General features: G+C 52.8%; 1 protein-coding gene across 3 annotated transcripts; it reads left to right on the top strand.

The window, feature by feature from the left end:
• The first annotated feature begins 16,482 nt into the window (after positions 1 to 16,482).
• On the top strand, positions 16,483 to 20,667 carry SELENOW (selenoprotein W). Of its 3 annotated transcripts, none has more exons than XR_003127007.3 (6): positions 16,483 to 16,617; positions 18,014 to 18,038; positions 18,145 to 18,198; positions 18,383 to 18,457; positions 18,540 to 18,664; positions 20,242 to 20,667. XR_003127007.3 is itself a non-coding variant. In XM_049109026.1 (6 exons), the coding sequence occupies exons 1-5, from the start codon at positions 16,589 to 16,591 to the stop codon at positions 18,644 to 18,646; spliced, it is 264 nt and encodes an 87-aa protein (XP_048964983.1). In that variant the 5' UTR covers positions 16,484 to 16,588; the 3' UTR covers positions 18,647 to 18,664; positions 20,247 to 20,667. The 3 variants fall into 3 exon arrangements, 2 of the variants coding, with proteins under 2 accessions (XP_048964983.1, XP_025280270.1); XM_049109026.1 differs by having other exon boundaries at positions 16,484 to 16,617; positions 18,566 to 18,664; positions 20,247 to 20,667; XM_025424485.3 differs by having other exon boundaries at positions 16,486 to 16,617; positions 18,566 to 18,664.

The raw sequence follows: 20,667 nt of genomic DNA, 5'->3' as shown, positions 1-20,667 counted from the left end.
ATGTGATTCTATTCAATCATGCACAGGTTGTGTGAAAGGAAAATAGAGTTGCTTTAATTTTTCTGTGTCTTGGATGCAATTGTACTATATGTAGTTCTACAGTTTGAGTGCGTCTTAGAGAGCTTTCTATGTACAGGGCACTGTATCGTATTTTTTTTTACAGCTGCGTAGAATTTCAGTGTTTGTGCTGTAACGTCACTTGACCAGACTCCTATTGCTCCATCTCTTGAAGCTGGAAAGAATATCGTTCATGGGCTGTTTCACATGTGTCTGTAGGACAAGAACCTGGAAGTGAGTCTCTGGACTATAAGAGAAAATATACATAAAAGGTCATGTGATAGCCAAATCGTCCTCCAGGAGGATGTGATGATTTTTACCTTCCAGCAACATAGGATCCCACTTGTTTGCTCATTGCTTTCCTATTGTATGATCTTACAGTTTTCATTTTACTCCACTGATTACTAATGAGGTTGAGTATATGTGTTCAGATAATCACTGGCACTTCTTTGCTGGTTCAAACCTTCTGACCATTTTCCTCCTAGACTGTTATTTTCTTATATACTTATAGCAGCTCTTTATTTGTTACGGATCTTGAAGTCTGTCCTGCACGTTAACAAACATTTCTCCTAGACTGTGACCTTTTTACTGGGTGTAAGGTATTATTTGTTAGAAGAAGGCAGTGTTCGTAGTGTTCTGTTAGTCTTTTTTATTGTACCCTTTGGAAAGATTTCTCCGGACATGGTGTTTATAAAAATAGAGCAAGCAGTTTATAAAAAAAAGTGGATGAAAGGAGAGATTAATGTCAGGACCCCCCTCCCCACTTCCTCCCACATCCTGGAAAACATTGGGACTTTAAGGGGCTTTAAGGAACTGTTCTGCTGTTGCCGCCCTACCCTCCACCATAAAAGTAAAAAAGGAATGCTGTAGAGAGGAGAAAATAGCTCTTTGTGTGGATGTGTGAGGAGGGCCCAGGGGAGGGTCAGTTGAGGTGAAAACGAGAGCCACTCTGCAAAAAGAGCCTTAAGCCTCAGCATCTGACCCAGAAATCCATTCTGGGGGGAGTAAGTCTGAAGGAACCTGCCAGAGGGGAGGACACTCTTAATGCCGGGAGCTGGCCATCAGCACATGGATCAAATACGTGGGCACCTGGGGTGGCTGGTTACAGCTATTGAAGCAGGTGCCCCTCCGGAGGCTCGCGGGGGTTCATCGCCTGGGGAAATGTTCCCATACGTGCTGAACATGGGTCTGTGGCAAAGGCACATCTGGGCGGTTCTCTGCACTGTAAATTACCTTTCACATCTGAATTTTGCATCAAAAGAGGAAAAAAGTGCTGAACTCGGATTTGCAAGTGGAGGGGCTGGGCTGGTGTCTAACTTCCTCTGAGATGCATAGAACAATAGGGCGGGTTAAGTGGACAGAGGCCCGGGTCTCCTAAAACCACTGCAGTGACATGTGAGGGCGAGAATCTAGGCGGCAGGGCACATAGAAAACTCTCAGCTTTCCTGTTTGAAAATGCATGATTTTGAGGGAAGGGGGACAGAGGTCCGGTGTCAAGGCCACTTACGCTGGTTCTATGGCCCTGCACTTCCTTTTGAATCTGCAACATTATTTTCCCTGAAGCGAGTCCCCCAGATTGTGAAAACTTCAGGCTCCACAAAATCTGGATCTGCCTCTGGCTCTACTACACACACAATGGGAGAGCCACCATCTGTTGGTCAGGATGCCACACCTGGGCACCTGGCTGTTGGGGAGGACACATCATTTCACTGCTGTGTAGACTCGTTGAGAGCTTGGATGTGGGAGCCAGCCATCCTGGTTTCAAAGCCAAGACTCAACATACTAGCTGTGTGACCTTGTGAGGGTTACTCAGCCTCTCTGTGCCTCAGAGTCCCCATCTGCAAAATGGATATGGCAATACCTCGTTGTGCCTCAGGACAAGGATTGAGTGAATCTGCCGGTGAAAGTTCCTAGCATGGAGTAAGCACTGCGTGAGTGTTTGCTATTATAACAATGTTAGGAAGAAAACAACAAAAAAAAGTTTTTAAAAAGTGGAAACTTGCAGTCTGTGCCAAGGACTCCTCACAAACACTCTTACCTTTTGACCCACTAATTGCCCTCTTGGGAACGCGCCCTGAGGAAAGGGCCGGAAGTTTGGGGAGAGGCATAATGCAGAGGCCGGTCCCCCAGAGCGCCGTGCAGAATGGAAGGAAACCGGTCATGGCCCCGAGCAGGCCCGGCCACTCACCGAGGGGACAGACGCGCAGTAATAACCGGGATGTGTTTATGCTCAGATGCTTTGTGGAAAGAAGCAAACAGGATCCGCCGCCGTCCAAGTGCTCATCAACCAGCGGTGCCCCGAGTCTTGGGTGCGTGTGGGGGATTTCAAGGGATTCTTACTATTTCCAGCTTCTCTGAACCTTCTAGAACAGGGAAAACCTTTTCAAAAATGGGAATTCAGGGTGCCTGGGTGGCTCAGTGGTTGAGTGCCTTCAGGTCCGGGTGTGATCCCGGCGTCCTGGGATCGAGTTCCGCATCGGGGTCCCCGCGGGGAGCCTGCTTCTCCCCCTGTGTCTCTGCCTCTCTCTCAGTCTCATGAATGAATAATAAAATCTTTAAAAAGTGGACAGAGATTCCTCGGTGCATCGAAGTCGTCCACTGTCGCGCTATTTGGAAAATTAAAAACAACCAGTCCACATAGCCAACAGGAGGCCCCGGGTTTTCACGGGCGGGATGTCTACACTTGGGGCGGTTCACCGCCGTTTGTAGAGTCAGTCTTCGGCGGAGCGCTCAGTGATCCTGGGAAACCCTCAGGCCGCTCCCAGGGAGCTGTTACACGGCCAAGGGCACCGCAGGACCTTGACCAGTTTGTAAATGTCTGGAAGCGCATGCGCAGAGGAAGGTGTGCAGAGCTGTGCCCCGTGTGCCCCCGAAGGTGAATCCAGCGGATTCCTGTCGTCCTCCTCCCGTCGTGTGTCTCCACCGCCTCCATCTCCTTGCGTGTTCCTTACACTGGGCGGGTTCCAGCAGGTGGGCTCCCTCCAGAGCCCTGGGTGGCACAAGGGACCCCAGGTCAGGGCCAGGGCTGGGCGCTCTTGCACCCCGCGGTCCTGGCAGCGACCTCGGGGGTTCCAAGCTGCGGTCCTGGGGTCACTTCCCAAGGCCGCCGCTCCGCCTCCCCGGGTGTTGTCAGCAACCCCCCCCCCATCCCCCTACGAAACCCCTTCCTGTTTCAAACCTGGCGTGGCTTCTATCCGGGCTCTGACCCCTGCCCCACGGTCATGCACTGCTCCCGGACTTGGGAAATCGTTTTTAAAATACCAAGAGCTTCCTAAGGTCTGTGTGAGAGTAAACGCTGAGAAGTTGACATTTTTGTTGTGTTCATCTGCCAGCAAAGGAGATGGTGGCCCAGAGAGCTCAAGCCGGTTACCTGAGGCCACACAGACTTGCTGAGAGTGGGTCCAGCCAGGATTTTCTCCATTCCCTTGGAGAGCCCAGGCTTCCGTGAATGAGGCAGGAACACAGACGGACAGACAGACAGCTAAGGCTGCCTCTACCCGTCGGTGCCCTCTTCCTTTTCTAATATGTTCCTGGGGGCTGGGCTGGGGGGTGCTGTGCAGGGGATGCTGACTAATGATGGAAAGTCCTGTGATCCAAACTTGGAAGGAGACTCACAGGAGTCCCCCAGGCCAGAACCTGGCATCATCATGGATTCCTCTCTTTCCTTTAATGGCAATAATGCCATTTTAAAAAATTAATACTTGTTTCATCTGTACAAAGCTCTTTCTTTTTTTAATTTATTTATTCATGAGAGACACACAGAGAGAGGTAGAGACATAGGCAGAGGGAGAAGCAGGCTCCCTGCAGGGAACCTGATGTGGGACTCGATCCCAGAAACCTGGGATCATGACCTGAGCTCAACCACTGAGCCACCCAGGTGCCCCTATACAAAGCTATTTCTGTCCCAAGTCCTTGTGTCTGGATATTGTGACCCCCCCCACACACACCCTTTTTTTTTTTTTACTGCTGAGGAATCTGAAGCATAGAAAAAGGAAATGACTTGCCCAGATTTGAGATTCCAACCCAAGTCCTGTCCACTGTCCCTTTGAAACAACCATTCCATTTGTCCCCAGCCCCATTCAGCCACCTAGGTACTACGCCAAAATACTGAGTCCTCTCCTGGTAGCTGACATTTGAGCAGAGACTGAAATAAAACAGGATGGGGGGCAGCCATGTGGATATCACAAGGAAAACGTACCAAGTGGCCAGAACAGCTAGTGCAAAGGCCCTGGGGTTGGGAACTTCAGGAAGGGCAAGGGAGACCTGGCTGCCTGGAACCAAGTGGATTGAGGAGGGAGTGTGGAAGGTGGAGCCCATGATGCACCCTGGGCCCAGATAGTGCAGGGCCATCGGGGCCAAGTGAGGAAAGAGTCCCTCTGACCATGGGTGAGGAACAGATTGTAGGGGGCCAGAGATGAAGTGGGGAACCCAATGACTAAGCAACTGCAGTAGTCCAGGCAGGAGATATTGCTGCTGCTGGGCCAGTGTGGAATCGATGGAGGTGGAAGTCGCCAGAAGCTTGATAGCTTTTGAAGGTGGAATGCGACTGTGTAAGAGGCTGCGTGTTGGGGTGAGGCCAGGGGGAGACCTTTTGGGTGGATGGAGGTGCCCTGTGCTGAGATGGGAGGCGGATGGTTTGAGGAAGACGGATTCCAGAAAGTAAAGCCCTAACACCTCCCTGGCTGGTGGGGGGATGGAGAGGGAGACAGAGACTACAGGAGAGGGGAGATAAAAGACCAGTGGAGGAGTGGGGCGGGGGGGACACCTGGATGGAGACTGGGCTTGGGGTGGGGGGGCGGGCAGAGAAAATCCGACTTTGGCCCCGTGAAGCCTGAGCTTCCCATCAGGCTTGTAAACAGCGCAGGGGCCGAAAGGGCTGGACCCGGGTTGGAGCGCGGGGGGCGTTCAGCTTGTGGCTGCGGGTGGCATTAGAGGCAGTGGCAGTGGGTTCTAGGAGCTGAGTGTAGACGAAAGGAGGGGAGAAGGGAAAGAGCAGAGGAAGGGGGGTGCGAGCAGAGGGGACTCAGCCCAAGCCGCCAGGGCTTCGGATCCCCCCCCACCCCCCGCAAGGCTGGAAGTACCCCCAGGAGGGAGGAGGGCTGGCCGGGCATCCCGGGCGGATTGCTGAGAACTGCCCCGGCGATCCAGGGCAGGGTGGGGGTCAGGGGACACCCCTGGTCTCGTGGCGACACCGTGCTCCTGCGTGAACGGTGACATCCTCCTGTCTCTGAGCGACTGGGACGGGACCAGCGCCCCCCAAGTTCAAGGGGAAGCGAGTGGAGCTGCGGCCGGAGGGAGAGAGCGGCCGCCAGGGGGCGCGCAGAGCCCGCGCCCGGGACCAGCCGTCGGAGGAGGTTCCCGTGCACCCCTAACACCCCCGTCACCCCCACTCAGGAACCCCGCCAGGGGCCACACTGCAGCAAGCAGGGTAAAAGCTGCACCCGGGGAGGAGGAAGCTGCTGCCTTCTGAATGGACGTGAGCATATTCGAGAAGTCTCTGTAGGTCCACCCGGAGGGGCTTCTGCAGGTCAGCAGGTACGGCTGGGGCTGGAAGGTCCAGGTCAGTGGGTGAGACTCAGTTCATACGTCGGCACTGACTACAAGCCCCCACCTGGGCCTGGACCCTTGCCCTGGTGGAAAGGGGGGTGGAGATGAGCAGGGGTCCCAGACCTGGAGGGGGCGGCAGGAGGGGTTAAAGGGTGAACGCCAGCGGGAGGAGAGGACGGACTGGGCTCCCTGCCCCTGAGAGGTGTGTGTAGGCCACGCTGGGTTAGGTAAGGCCAGAAGGCTCCAAGACAGTTGCTCTGCAGGTCCTTGTCACTTTGCTGTGGGCAGTGTCAAGCCTCACGCCTGACTATCCACCCGCTTCCCCCGTCCTGTGCCTTCCCCCATTGCCAGGCTGAGACCTGACCCAGAGCCCCTAGGAGTGGGCGTGGGGGTGTCAGGTCTCTCCCTTCATCCATGATGGGTCTATCTATCCACCCATTAATCCAACCACCCCATCCACTTATGCAACCATTGGCGCGTCATCCGTGCATCCAGTTATCCATGCGTCCAGATATAAGGAGTGCATACTGTCTGATTCCAGTTACCTTTTTAAAAAGATTTTATTTATTTATTCATGAGAGACACAGAGAGAGGCAGAGACACAGGCAGAGGGAGAAGCAGGCTCCCTGCAGGGATCCTGATGTGATACTCGATCCCAGGACCCTGGGACCACGATCTGAGCCAAAGGCAGAAGCTCAACCACGGAACCACCCAGGTGTCCCCGATTCCATTTACGTGAAGCTCCGGAACAGGCCAGACCGATGTGCGGTGACATGGATCAGGGTGGTGGTGACGCTTGTGGAGCAGCTTACAGGGAACACACATAATGGAACTTCTTGGAAAATAGAAATGATCTTTATCTTGATCCGGGAGCTTATTCAATAGTGTTACGGGTATGAAAAATTCAGCAAGGGGCACCTGGGCGGGTCACTTGGTTAAGTGTCTGACTTTGGCTCAGGTCATGATCCCAGAGTCCTGGGATCGAGCCCCGAGACAGGCTCTCTGCTCAGTGGGGAATCTGTTTCTTTCTCTCCCTTCCTTTCTCTCTCTCAAATAAATAAAAATCTTTAAAAATATATATAAAAAGAAAGAAAAATTCACCAAGCTATATACACTTAGATTTGCACACTTGGGGTGCCCGGCTGGCTTAGTTGGTAGAGAGTCTGACTCTTGATCTTGGGGTTGTGAGTTCAAGCCCCATGTTGGGTATAGAGTTTACTTTATTAAAAAAAAAAAAGTGAAAAAAAAAGATTTGCATACTTTACTGTGTGAAAAAAAGTAAATTTAGAAAAGATGCATTTCACTATGTTAAAAAAGGATTATCAGGGAAGGCCTCACTAAGGAGGTGACGTTTGAGTAAATCTCAACGTCACTGGCACTACTGGCTGCTCGTAGGCCCCCCAGGGACAGATACACACATAGTCCTTGGTGTGGCCCATACCTAAATACTTGCCCTAACTCCTTCGAGTACCATACTCACCAGAATAGGTCACACCAGATTCCTGGCTCCTAGAGCCTGCACCCGTGTTATGTTGGTGGCCCCGCAGGCAGAGGCCTGACAGGACCTCCAAGAGGCTCTGGACAAACCCGTCCCCAATGGAAAAATAGCCTATAAGCCCTATTTTATTTATTTATATTTATTTTTAAGATTTTATTTATTTATTTGAGAGAGAGCAGAGAGCACAAGTGGGAAGGGCTGGGGGAGAGGGAGAGAAACAGAATCCCCTTTGGAATAGGGAGCCCAAAGCGGGTCTCCATCCCGGGACCCTGAGATCATAACCTGAGCCGAAGGCAAATGCTTAACCTACTGAGCCACCCAGGTGCCCCTAAACCCTACTTCAAAACCTTTAAACTCTGAAATATGCCTTTCCCCTTTAAGGATGCAGATCTGCTTCTTATCAGCCAAAGTCTGCAAGGAAGTGAACAACCCTCACCCCCACCCCATGCACACACACACACCCCACAATTTGCCTGAATTCTGAGTGCCTGGTACTTGCCTTGAAAGAGATAAGAATTATCGCAGAGAGAGGAAGATAAGGACCCTCCTGGTGCTAACAAATGCCTTAGTTCGCTTTCCTGTCTTGCTTGTAGTTTTTATACAATGAGATTGTTTTGAATGTCTGTGATATAAATGATATAAATGATGAGTTTTGGGAAAATTGGCGATGTTCACAATTGTAGCTGTTGACAGTAGCAACCCAACAATAAGCTTACTAAAAAGGCTTTTTGAAAAAAAGATTTATTTATTTGAGAGAGCGAGAGAGCACGAATGCTCGGAGGGACAGAGGGAGAGAATCTCAAGCCGACTCCATGCTGAACACAAAGCCCGATGGGGGGCTTGATCCCAGGATTCTGAGATCCTGACCTGAGCTGGAACCAAGAGCTGGATGCTTAACCGAATGCGCCATCCAGGCGCCCCTAAAAAGACTTTTTTTTAAAAAAAAAAAAAGATTTTATTTATTCATGAGAGAGAGAGAGAAAGAGAGAGAGAGGAAGAGACACAGGCAGAGGGAGAAGCAGGCCCCATGCAAGGAGCCTGATGCGGGACTCAATCCTGGGACTCCAGGATCACGCCCTGGGCCAAAGGCAGGGGCTAAACCGCTGAGCCACCCAGGGACCCCATAAAAAGGCTTTCTTAAAGATGCTTTTATCTGGCAAGTATTTACTGAGTGCCCGCTGTACACCATTCACCGCTTTACATGGTGGGCACAGACCAGGGAGGAGGACACAGCAGAAAACCATGGAGCACACATTCTAGCAGGGGAGGCAGCTGATGGCTCAAAAAATCGTAAGATGGGGCACCTGGGTTGCTCAGTTGGTTAAACATGTTAAACAAGTTAAACAAGCTTGACTTCAGCTCAAGTCATGATCTCAGGGTCATGAGGTCAAGTCCTCAAGTTAAACATGTTAAACAAGTTAAACAAGCTTGACTTCAGCTCAAGTCATGATCTCAGGGTCATGAGGTCAAGTCCTGAGTCATTGGGCTCTGCACTCAGCATGGAATCTGCCTGAGATTCTCTCTCTCCCTCCCCCTCTGCCCCTCCCCTCCCCCTCTCAAATAAATAAATAAATCTAAAAAAAAAACCCCAGAAGATATGCAGACCGCTCAGGGTATAAGTGCCAGGGGGAAGAGGGAATACAGAAGGCTGGTGAGGGCTTACAATTTTTTTAAAAGATTTATTTATTTATTCATGAGAGACACATAGAGAGAGGGAGAGGCACATACGGAGGGAGAAGCAGGCTCCTCGTGGGGAGATCCTGATGCAGGACTCGATCCTGAATCCCAGGGTCACACCCTGAGCCAAAGGCAGACACAACCGCTGAGCCACCCAGGCATCCCATGGCTTACAATTTTAAATAGTGTCAGGGAAGAAGTGACATTTGAGCAAAGATGTGAAGGAGGTGGGGAGCAAGCTCTGTGGCTATCAGGAGGAAAAGTGTTCAGGTGGAGGGAACAGTACATGCAAAATCTCTCAGAGATGAACCTCGGAAACATTACACTAAGTCAGACACGAAAGGTCACATACTATAGGATCTGTTTACTCCAAATGTGCAAAACACGCAGATCCATAGAGACAGAAGCACACTGGTGGTGGCCAGGGGCTGGTGGGGGGCAAGACATGATCACTTAGTGGGTCCAGGCTTCCCTTTGGGCTGATGTGAATGTCTTGGAACTAGAGGTGCTGCTTGCACAACATTGTGACCATACAAAACGCCTCTCATGGTAAATTTTAGATTTTGTGTATTTTACCACAATTAAAACAGACACACACACACCTCCCATCCCTCATCACCATCATTTCCTATAAGGAACAATGACTTGGGGTCATTTTATTTTTTGTTTTTTCATTTTTAAAAAGATTTATTCATTTATGAGAGAGAGAGCGAGCACAAGCAGGGGAGGGGCAGAGAGAGAGAGGGAGAGAGAGAATCCAAGCAGACTCTGGAATGAGCGCAGAGCCTGACGGGGGCTCGATCTCACGGCCCTGAGATCATGACCTGAGCCGAAACCGAGTTAGATGCTCAACTGACTGAGCCACCCAGACGCCCCTAGATTTAAGGATCATTTTAAAAACTAGGAAGAGGGGATCCCTGGGTGGCTCAGCAGTTTGGTGCCTGCCTTCGGCCCAGGGGCTGATCCTGGAGTCTTGGGATCGAGTCCCACATTGGGCTCCCTGCGAGGAGCCTGCTTCTCCCTCTGCCTGTGTCTCTGCCTCTCTCTCTCTCTCTCTCTCTTTCTCTCTGTGTCTCTCATGAATAAATAAAATCTTAAAAAAATAAAAAATAAATAAAAACTAGAAAGAAGTTCTGTGAAGGTGCTAAAAGCCACTGAACTGTACACTCTAAAATGATGCATTTTGGTATGTGAGTTATCCCTCAGTTTAAAAACAAAACAAAACAAAAAAGAACAAGCCAAAATCTCTGTGAGGAAGAGGTGAGAGATGGGGGAGGGGTTCGGAACATGTGGCTCCAGAGATCCCGGGTGAGATCTGCTGAGATGGGGAAATGCTGGAGCCACTGACATTCTGAGCAGAAGAGGGGTGGGAGCTGCCAGACGTGGGCCTGGTGCCCCCTGGTGGCCTTAAGGGGGACAGGCTGCAGGGGACTGGGATGAGGATGGGGCAGGAGAACCCCTGGGCTCCACGTGGAGGTGGGGAGGGGTGGGTGCGTCTGGGGTGGGTTTTTTTTTTTTTTTAATTTATTTATGATAGTCACAGAGAGAGAGAGAGGCAGAGACACTGGCAGAGGGAGAAGCAGGCTCCATGCACCGGGAGCCCGACGTGGGATTCGATCCCGGGTCTCCAGGATCGCGCCCTGGGCCAAAGGCAGGCGCTAAACCGCTGCGCCACCCAGGGATCCCTGGGGCAGGTTTTGAAACGAAATCCTCCATAAGTGGCTGACGTGCAAGGAAAAGGAGAAAGCCAGGGTTTATGCCTGGCCTAGAGCTGTCTTGTCTTGTCTTGTCTTGTCTTGTCTTGTCTTTTCTTTTCTTTTCTTTTCTTTTCTTTTCTTTTCTTTTCTTTTCTTTTCTTTTCTTTTCTTTCTTTTCTTTTCTTTCTTTTCTTTTTTTTTCTTTTCTTCCTTCCTTCCTTCTTCTTCTTCTTTTTCTTTCTTTCTTTCTTTCTTTCTTTCTTTCTTTCTTTTTCTTTCTTCTTTCTTTCTTCTCTCCTCTAAGATTTTATTTATTTATTCATGAGAGACACAGAGGGAGAGAGGCAGAGACACAGGCAGAGGAAGAAGCAGGCTCCACGCAGGGAGCCCAATGGAGGACTCAATCCCAGGACCCCGGGATCATAATCTGAGCCAAAGGCAGACGCCCAACCACTGAGTCACCCAGGCGCCCCTATAGTTGCTTCATTATAGTGACATAGCAAGGACACATGGTGGACCACAAGAGGAAAAGACACAGGAGGGTCTGGAGGGATCCACGTGCTGGCTCCCTCCTGCGAGCACAATTCCCCGGCAGTGAACATTTGGCAACGTGGGGCAATGCTTCTGCCCCGGGGAGCCCATTTGAGACCCAGGACCCAAGGATCTAGGGGGAGGGCTGGTCTGTAGGCACCATCTGTCTAGCCTGTACCCCAATTCCAGACTTCCTGAAGACAGCAGGTATCAGCATGAACCATACTATTTTGTACAAAGGGCCGAGGCAGTGAACCCCCTTATCATTTAGGGAAGTTTTTTTTTTTTTTCCAATTTTTGTTTATTTATGATAGTCACAGAGAGAGAGAGAGAGAGGCAGAGACATAGGCAGAGGGAGAAGCAGGCTCCATGCACTGGGAGCCCGATGTGGGATTCGATCCCGGGTCTCCAGAATCGCGCCCTGGGCCAAAGGCGGGCGCCAAACCGCTGCGCCACCCAGGGATCCCCTTAGGGAAGTTTTTTATCAGTGGAGGGAAGTGTTTATCAGCCAATTTCCCAGATGCAAGGCAAGGGCCAAGCTCGTGAGAGCGGGGGCCCTTGGAAGGTTAGCTTTGTAAGGTTTCTCTCCTCTCCCGACGCCACTCAGAGGCCTGGTGGCAGAGATGGATTTGAACAAGATAAGAAGCCGGGTAAGGACAAGAAAGCACAAGATCTAAAAGAGCGAACACCAAAATAAATAAATAAATAAATAAATAAATAAATAAATAAAATAAAATAAAATAGCGAACACTACAAAAACTTCCAGAAGAAAACTCAGGAGGAAATGATCTTAGAGGCTTTGGGTTTGACATAGACACCTTATATATGACACTAAAAAAAGGACAACGTGTCATCAAAAAAAAAAAAACAAATAGGGCTTTCTCAAAATTAAAATCATTTGCTCTGCAAAAGACGCTGCTGCAAAATGAGGAAGGCACGCCGCAGACGGGGAAGGTGTTTGCAAAACGTATCTCCAGCAAAGGACTCATAGCTACACTATGTAAAGAACTCCCACAAGCTAATAACCTAGAAGATCAACAACCCAAGTAAAAAGTTAGCCTCCGCTCATGCAGGTCCCAAGAATGGCGGAGACGGCGAGCCGCATCTTCCCTGGGGCCGACATAAGGCTGAGGCTGGGGGTCCTGGGTGTCCCTCAAAGGTCTGGGCCTCTTTCACCCCTGACAATGACACCCCCTGCCCTGCCCAGCCTGCCCCCACCTTTCTCATCTTGCCCACAGGAAGGAGGCTCAGAGTGTAGGCTCTGCAGCCCGTCAGCTGGGGACACAACCATGCTCTGTGCCTGTGTGACCTCGGGGGAGCGCCCTCAGTCTGCCCATATGTAAAATGGGATCCTCACAGCTCCTGCCTCTGTAAGGGCTGGCTGCTCTTATGAATCCCATAGCTGCCTTCCTTGATCTGTTTACAAAATTCTCTGCCCCAGCCCAGCCAACCACACTTCCTGGCTTTATTTTCCTTCCCAGCACTCACTCCGCCTTCCCATAATACATATGGGGACATTGTTTATGTTCTGGGGACAGGTGGAGTTGTGTGTTGCTGGGGGTGGGAAGGGCCATTCCAATGGGCACCAATGATCATATGTGTGTGTGTCAGCATCTGTGGCCACGTCCTGCAACAGGTGCTTTGTCCGTGATCGTGTGGCCCAGTGAGCTGGATCTTGGGGTGAGCGTTGCTCCCCTGGCTGGATCTGCGTTGTGTCTCTCTATTGCGTGTCTGGAGTGCAGCTGTGTGTCCCACCACGTGGCCAGGGGGAGGTGGCTCTCCTTGTGTCCTGGATGTTTGGAGATGTGTTGTGACACTGGCTGGGCTGTTGCTGCTGTATACGGGGTCCTGGTGTGCTTTGGTGTCCTTGTGTGGCCGACTAGAGGTGTAGGCTGTTGTGTTATTGTGTTTCTGGTTGGGTTGTGCTTTGCCTGGCTGTGCAATCGTATAGCCAGGTGGGGGTGAGTCCTTGTGTGTTACCACTGGTCTGTGTGTGTGTGTGTGTATGAGAGAGGGAGAGAGAGAAAAAGAGAGTCCCAGCCCCAAAATCATTACTAATTCTTCCAGCCTCCCCCTACTGGACAACAGAGACCCCTTTGTTCTCACGGCAGAAGAGGGGGGTGCTGTTCCTTTTCTCTGAAGCTCCTGGCAAAGTCTCAACCCAAAGCCCGGCCAACAAAACACTCTCAGAGCCTCTGTGCTGTGCCCGGCCACTTGCTGGGCGTGCTGGGAAAGCCAGTGGGGTCACCAGACCTGGGACAACCAGAGTGGTGGCGGCTGAGATGGGGGAGCTCTGAGGGGAACCTGACCCAGCCTGAGGGGCTCAGGAGATCTTTCTTGAGGACGATATTGTTACAAGATAGTTTTGGGGAGGAAAAGGGAACATCAGGACTCATACAGATCTAAAAGTGAACATATGTTAGGGACTAGACTTCACCTGTTCAGAGGAGGATCAAAGAACAGACATTTTTACAGATTGGGAATACTGAAGCAAAGGTTCACAAGGAGGCAGGACATCTGGGGAGGTGCTGTGGCCTGAATATTTGTGTCCTCCCCCCGCCACACGTTTGTTGTCCATAAGCCACCCAGTCCGTGGTATTTTGTTATTGCAGCTCAAAGTAGGGGAGAGAGAGAGAGTTGTCCCCCTATAGACAGAATTTATGTGCGCATCTGCCGAGAATTATTGCACATTGCTCTCATTTCTCTGCAATTTATAGGATTATAAAGGAGATCCCAGAGTTCTGAATGATTTATCATGGGTTGAATGATGTCCTGCCCCAAATTCATATATCTTGAGGTCCTAACTCCCAGAGATCTCAGAATGTGATCTTCATTGGAAATAGGCTCATTGCAGATCTAAGTGGCTAAGATGAGGTCATAATGGAGAAGGGTGTGCCCCTAATTGAACATGACTTACGTCCTTATAAAATGACGAAATTTGGACACACACACACACACACACGCAGCTATGTGAGATCCAGGTGATGCTTTTACAAGGAGCTTCAAGATAGCCAACAAGACACAGAAGCTAAGGAGAAAAGCATGGAGTGGATTCTTTCTCCCAGCCCTCAGAGGAAACCACCTTTACTGACACTTGGATCTTAACTTTTTTTTTTTTTTAAGATTTTATTTATTCATGAGAAACACAGAGAGAGAGAGAGAGAGAGGCAGAGACATAGGCAGAGGGAGAAGCAGGCTCCCTGCAGGAAGACTGATGCAGGACTTGATCCCTAGACCCTGAGATCATGAGCTGAGCCAAAGGCAGATGCTCAACCACTGAGCCACCCAGGTGCCCCCAACTTCTTCTTTTTTTTTTTTTTTTTAAAGATTTTATTTTTAAGTCAACTCTACATCCAGCACTGGGCTCAAACTCATGACCCTGAGATCAAGAGTTGCATGCTCCGCCAACTGAGCTGGCCAGGCGCCCTAGATTTCCCAACATCTGACCTCTAGAACTGGGAGCTAATGCATCTCTGTGGTTTAAGCCACAGTTTATGGCACTTTGTGATGACAAACAAATATAGCTGTACTATGCAAAAGCCATAGTGTTCTATGGAAGCACAACATTTTTCTTATAATATTGTAACCGAGCCAGCGTGGGTTTGCTCCTTGCTGAGTCAGGAACGGCACCAGGTTGAGCCGTCAGCACAAGGAAAAGTTTACTTGCAGCAAATAAGGAGATCGCGGGGAATAGCTTCCAAAAGTGGCTCCCCGAGCATGGGTGGATGGGTTTCTTTAATTTAGGGTTAGGATGAATATTTGGATAGGGAAGCCTTGTCATCATATGAAGAGGCCGGCATAAGGTCATGCATGCGCCTTAAGGCAACGTGCCTGTGCACACATTGCATGTTATGTAAATGAGGCTTGTGCTCACCCTTGGGTGGAGATTTTAGTATTACAATGAGATAAAGGTAGTTGTCATTCTAGAGATCACCCATGGCCCATCTGCGCAGGTGCGAGTCAGGGGTTAAGTTCAAACTGGTCTGGGTGGTCTGGGCCTGCCCAGGAGGCCTTGTCGGGGCAGTTGCAATGGTGGTTTTGCTTTCCATTTGCTTGAATGGAGAGACAAGCTAAGAAGAGGAAGAAGGGCTTAAGAAAAAAAATGTGGGACAAAGGTCGAGGGGTACCAGCAGTAAACAGCAGGTCTTGGGGTCTAGCTGGTGACAATATGTTGGAGCTCAATCCTGGAGGACGAGCAGGAGTGAGGCAGCAGCAGAGGGTAGAAACAGCACGTGCCAAGGCCCAGAGGCAGGAAAGTGGGTGAGGACGGAGATGGGACTGCAGTGGTTCTGTGTGGCTACGGCACTGAGACAAGGGAAGGATGGGACCAGACAAGGGGCACATCGTTTTGGAGATTTGGGGCTTTGCTCTGGAAGACGTCTCTTCATGGGACATTGATTGCACCCAGCCCTGTGTGGAGTCCTCTATGTCCCAGGCTCATTATATCCTTGCAAGACCACGGGGATCAGAAAGTCACACGACCAACTTGAACCTCGTCTGCCATCTGCCCTGAGACGGGGTTATAGCAGGTGAGGACAGAGACCAGGAGGCGGAGACAGAAGCTGTGGCAGGAAGATCTTGGGCAGAGTTGGTTTTTACTGAGCCATCTCCAGCCCCGGGGACTCGGCTCTTGCCAATTTAAGGCGCACATCAACTCCCTTATCGCCTCCAGCCCCCAGGCTCAGTCAGTCCCATCAGGGCAGGGGTTTCATCTACCTTTTTTGTCCCTGACTGCAGGTAGGTCCGCAGTCCATATTTGTTAAATGAATGCCTATGCCCATCTTCCAGACAGAGAAACTGAGGCTCAGAGAAGAGCCCATGCCCTAATCCCTTAACGAGCTGCCAGCTTCCAGCACTTTTTTTTTTTAAAGATTTTATTTATTCATGAGAGACCCAGAGAGAGGCAGAGACCCAGGCAGAGGGAGAAGCAGGCTCCCTGCGGGGAGCGCGATGCGGGACTCGATCCCAGGACCCCGGGGTCAGGACGTGAGCCAGAGGCAGCCGCTCCGCCACCGAGCGCCCCTCCAGCACTGTCCGGAAGCCCCGCCTTGGGGAAGGCCGGAGAGCACGGAGCCCCCCCAGGGCTCCAGCTGCCAGGCCTGAGTAAGGCAGCCGCTGCCTGCAGTTTGCTGGAACCCTGGGCTCCCGGGCGGCGGGTGGGGTCGCCTTGCGCACCCTCAGTGCCGAGGCCTCGGCCCTCTCACGCTCTCGGGTGGGAAAGGGGTCCGCGCCCCCCGCCCCCGCCGGAAAACCACCGCCCTCCGCTCCCGCGCGTTCTCTCCGCCCTGCGGGGCCACACCATTCGGGCCCGGAGGGGGGGCCGGGAGGGGGCGCGCAGAGAGGCTCCCCCGGGGGCTCCCATCGGGACGTCCAGCCCCCGGGCGGGAGGGGAGGGGCCCGCGTGGGGGCCCGGGTGGCGCCGCAGGGTCCCGGGGCCGCCCCCGTGGGCGCGCGCCGCCGCCGCCCTCTGCGCCCCCCCCCGCGCGTTGGTTCGCGCCGTGGAACGCGGGGTCACCCCCTGGGGCGGCGGCCGCGGCTGCGGAGCTCGCCGTCCGCTCCCGCCCGCGCTGCGGCCCCAGCCATGGCCCTCGCCGTCCGAGTCGTCTACTGGTAAGCGCGGCGGCCGGGGGCCCCATGCCGGCCCCGCGGTGCTGGGCACTGGCGGCTGGACCCTCGGGGACCCCTCCCGGAGAGCGGGGTCCCCTGCGGGCGGTGGCGGGGCGCGAGGAGGAAGGGCGTTGGCCCACCTGCCCGGGCCGGCACCAGGACAGCTCGCGTTCTCGAAGGTGGAACCGAGACACGTGTGTTGCCTCTTGAGACTCCGACTCCGGGGGCTCGTTTGCAGAGTGGGGGGCAGGGGGGCAGCTTTGTGCTGGGAGAGGAGCCTCTGCCCACGTTTGGGCTTCCCCTCCCCCAGCACCACGGACAATCATAGGGCGGGACGGCGACTCTCTCGAGAAGGTTCGAGAATGTTCCAGCCTGGGTTTGCAAGAAATGCAGTACAGTCAGTTGCCCCTCGTTAGCGCCGGTCCTTAGTGTCGGGTCTAGGTTTCCCCATCTGCGGAGGGGGAGGGGCTGACCTCAGGGACCGCAGACGGAGGGCCGCGGGTCGTGCTACTAAAGCGTGCTTGACCCAGCCTCCCCGCTGGCGTGCAGAAGCCCCGGGTGGACAGGGGATTTTTTTTCGCGTTGACTGCTCTGTCCCCCTGCTGGCACCTAGCACTGTGGGGACTTGCATAGGCAGGCCTGCTTGTGGGCGCTTAGGAAACTCTTGATTAAAAAAAAAAAAAAAAAAAAAAAGGAAATGCACGCTCAGCATATGTAGGAGGAGGATTTTAGCTCCATTTTCGTTATAGGTGAGGGTGGGGCCGGGTCTGAAGCTTGAGTCAGATTCCCTGGGGCAGCCGCTGACTTTGAAAGGCTCAGATCTGTCTCTGCCTGAGAAATGTCCCCGCGCACTCGCGGCAAAGCAGAGGGTGGAGTGACATTTTGAGGCTCCCACAAGGCCTGTGCTGCAGACTCCAGTCCTGAAATAGCCTGCCGTGGGGGTTGGGGAAGGGTTTGGATCCCGTCCTCAGGAGTGGGAGGATCTTGGGGATCCAGGAGTCAAGGTTATCCCCGAGATCTTCCTTGGGGTGTGTGTGTGGGGGGAGGGGGGAGATGCTGTTCCTGAGGTTCTCATCCTAACCTGGTTCTGTTTCCTTCCCTCCTGCATCTCAAACTTTTGGTCTCTCCTGTCACCCCCTTGCTGTGCACCCCAACCCCTCTCGGCTCCCCTGCTCCCTGTCGGTTTTCCTATATGTGGGTGTCCACCTCCTGTGTACCCCCCCCCCCAACATTCTCTTTCTTCTTCTCTGTTCTTGCTTTGGTTTTGTCATCTCGGTTCCCCTTTGGTCTTCCTGGGCCCCCTTCCCTTTTCCTTTGTGCCCTGACTATGGCCCCCACCCCCTTGCCTGCCTCTTCTCTTCCTCCCTGCGACCTATTCTCTTGGACTCCCTCCCACCAGTGGCGCTTGAGGCTACAAGTCCAAGGTAAGCAGAGTGGTCCCCCCAGAGGTGTCCCTGGAAGATGAGGGAGGAGGGCGCCTGGGCACAGCCCCTATTAACGTCCTTGTGACCCCTACAACCTCCTTCTCAGTACCTTCAGCTCAAGAAGAAGTTAGAGGATGAGTTCCCCGGATGCCTGGACATCGTGAGTCTTGGGGCGGGGGAAGAAAACCAAAGATGAGTCTCCTTGTGTGTTCCTCAACCCTGGGTGGCAGCAGGGTGGCCTGGGTTGGCCCTACCCTTCACTCCCTAATCTCCATTTCCTGGGGAGGTGTGGGTGTCCCCAAGCGAGCCGCTCAGCCCCTCCAATGTCTCTCTCCCCCCTGCAGTGTGGCGAGGGGACTCCCCAGGCCACCGGCTTCTTTGAAGTGACGGTAGCGGGGAAGTTGGTTCACTCCAAGAAGGTAGGTCTGTCTGTCCAGTCTGTCTGTCCATCTTGCCTTGTCCTCAGGCTGGCTGGGAGTTGGGACCTCTGTCTTGGCTCAGCCCTTCCATCGTCTTCCCACCCGCAGAGAGGTGATGGCTACGTGGACACGGAGAGCAAGTTTCTGAGGCTGGTGGCCGCCATCAAAACCGCTTTGGCTCAGGGCTAATGTGCCCTGAAGGCAGAGGTGAGGGGGGACCCCGCTCTGACGCACGGGGATTGCCAGCTAGGCCCTCATGTGCACGGAACCTGAGACTGGTTTCCAACCCAGTGATATTCTAGAACAAGGAGCCATTTCCATATTTTTCTCTGGATTTGGAACTGCTGCTCAGTACCTCCTGGGGAAAGGTGGGGAGAGGAAGGAGCAGTGAGTTCCAAGCCAGTGGGTTCCAGATGAGCCCAAACCCAACCTGTTCCAGAACGGGGCACCAGTTGCTAGCCCACACCAGAACCAGGTTCTGGCTCCTGACACTTAAGAGCCTGGAAGGCCTCTCCTGGTCTCTATACTCGGGTGCCAGAGTCTCCCGTCTGTCCCCCACTGTTCCATCCCAGTATACTGTGGACCCAGGCTCCTGTCCCCAGGAGACTTAGCTCCAGAAAATGGTTTTCAAATGCTGGAAACCCAAGGTCTTTAGAGTCTTTGACTAAAGCAGAGCAAGGTCACCAATATGAATTTGAATGTGCCGATTGAATTAATGCGATACGCACAAAAGTAGTGTCTTGCCTCCCCCCACCCCGTGGTGGTCTGAAATGAAGGGAGTCTCCCCAAGTTAACAAAAGAGAAAGTCGAGAATTATGTAATTCTAAAGCAGTTTGAGCTGAATCAGTTATGCTCTGTGGCTGTGAGGATGGGGGCGGCGATTCCGATTCTTAAAGCCCAAAATAGAGCACGCCCCTTTGCATAAACACACCAGCTGTGGCTTCGGAGCTCTCAGCAGCTCAAAGGCGGTTCCTTAAATCAGCACCTGGTTGCCTTGGCTTCCAGAGAGGTCCGTCCACGGATGCTTTCATCGCACATAAGCAAAAATGGGATTTATGTAAGACAAAGGAGAGAAGGGGCAAATGGCTCTTGTTTGCATGCTTTGGGAGCTCATTTTCTGGGGTCCCCGAGACCACCGTCCCGTTCAGAGATTCGCCGGAAGGACTCTCGGAATTCAGCAAAGCTGTTAATACGCGTGGTTATGGGTTATCACAGCCACAGGACAGCCGTGCGAGTCAGTGAAGGGAGGAGGCAGTGGGGCACGGCCGGGACACTTAATTGTCACCACAACATGCACAGGGTATCACCACTGGGAAGCTCGCTGTCCGCTGTTCACCTTGGCCTTGGGTCCTTCCAAAGTCAGGGGCTGCTACCGCCCAGCCCAAGGCCTCACCCTAAACAGCACAGGCTCAGCACCCAGGGCCTGTGGTGAACCAGGATCCTCACCCAGCAGGACATTCCCTTGGCTTAGAGGAGCTGGGGGCCTGCACGGGGGTGGGGGTGGGGGTTGGTGACCGTGAAGAGGTCCTTGTGGGGCTCGCAGCTGGCGTGCGCTGACACGGGCATCACAGAAACCCATTTCAGTTGACGGCTTGTCCGGAGAGCAAGTGTCACCATGGGGTTACAGCTTCTCCCTCTCAGGCATCCTGGTGTCTCTGTGCCTCAGTTTCCCTCAGGACTGCATTTTGCCCATCATCTGTCTGTCTTCTTTTTATCATGGGATCCCCACCCAGCCTCGTTGCCCTGCAGGCTGAGCTCTGAGTTCTCCCCACTTCTCCCCACAGCCCAGTGACCTTGGCCCAGCCCCTCGTGGCAGACGCTTCATGATGGGAAGAACTGAAATGTCTCGTGGACGCCTGGTCTTTCCCTGATGTCCCTGCGACTGCCACGTAGGGGCAGAGACTGATGCCCCTGGTCTTTGCCTCTGTGTGTGTGTGTGTTTGTGTGTGTGCGCGCATGCACGCCTCCGGGAGTGTAGCTCTGCACCCCACCTGCCTTGCTCCTTCCCCTCCCCGCCTTTCCCCACCTCCCCGCATCCCCCAGCCCCCTGGTACTCCCTGGCATTAGGCTTTCGGGGTGGTCCTGCTCCTGGCTTCCTTCTCGGGTGGCCAGGAGAGGGATCTGAGTGAGTGAGTCGTGAGTGAGTTGTAGGATCCAGCAGTATTGGCAACGGTTCACAGTTCAATAAACATTGGATGAGTTTAACAGAA

This window comes from Canis lupus, chromosome 1 (assembly GCF_003254725.2).
Source record: "Canis lupus dingo isolate Sandy chromosome 1, ASM325472v2, whole genome shotgun sequence".
NCBI lineage: Eukaryota > Metazoa > Chordata > Mammalia > Carnivora > Canidae > Canis > Canis lupus.
This window is presented reverse-complemented; position numbering and strand designations above follow the sequence as displayed.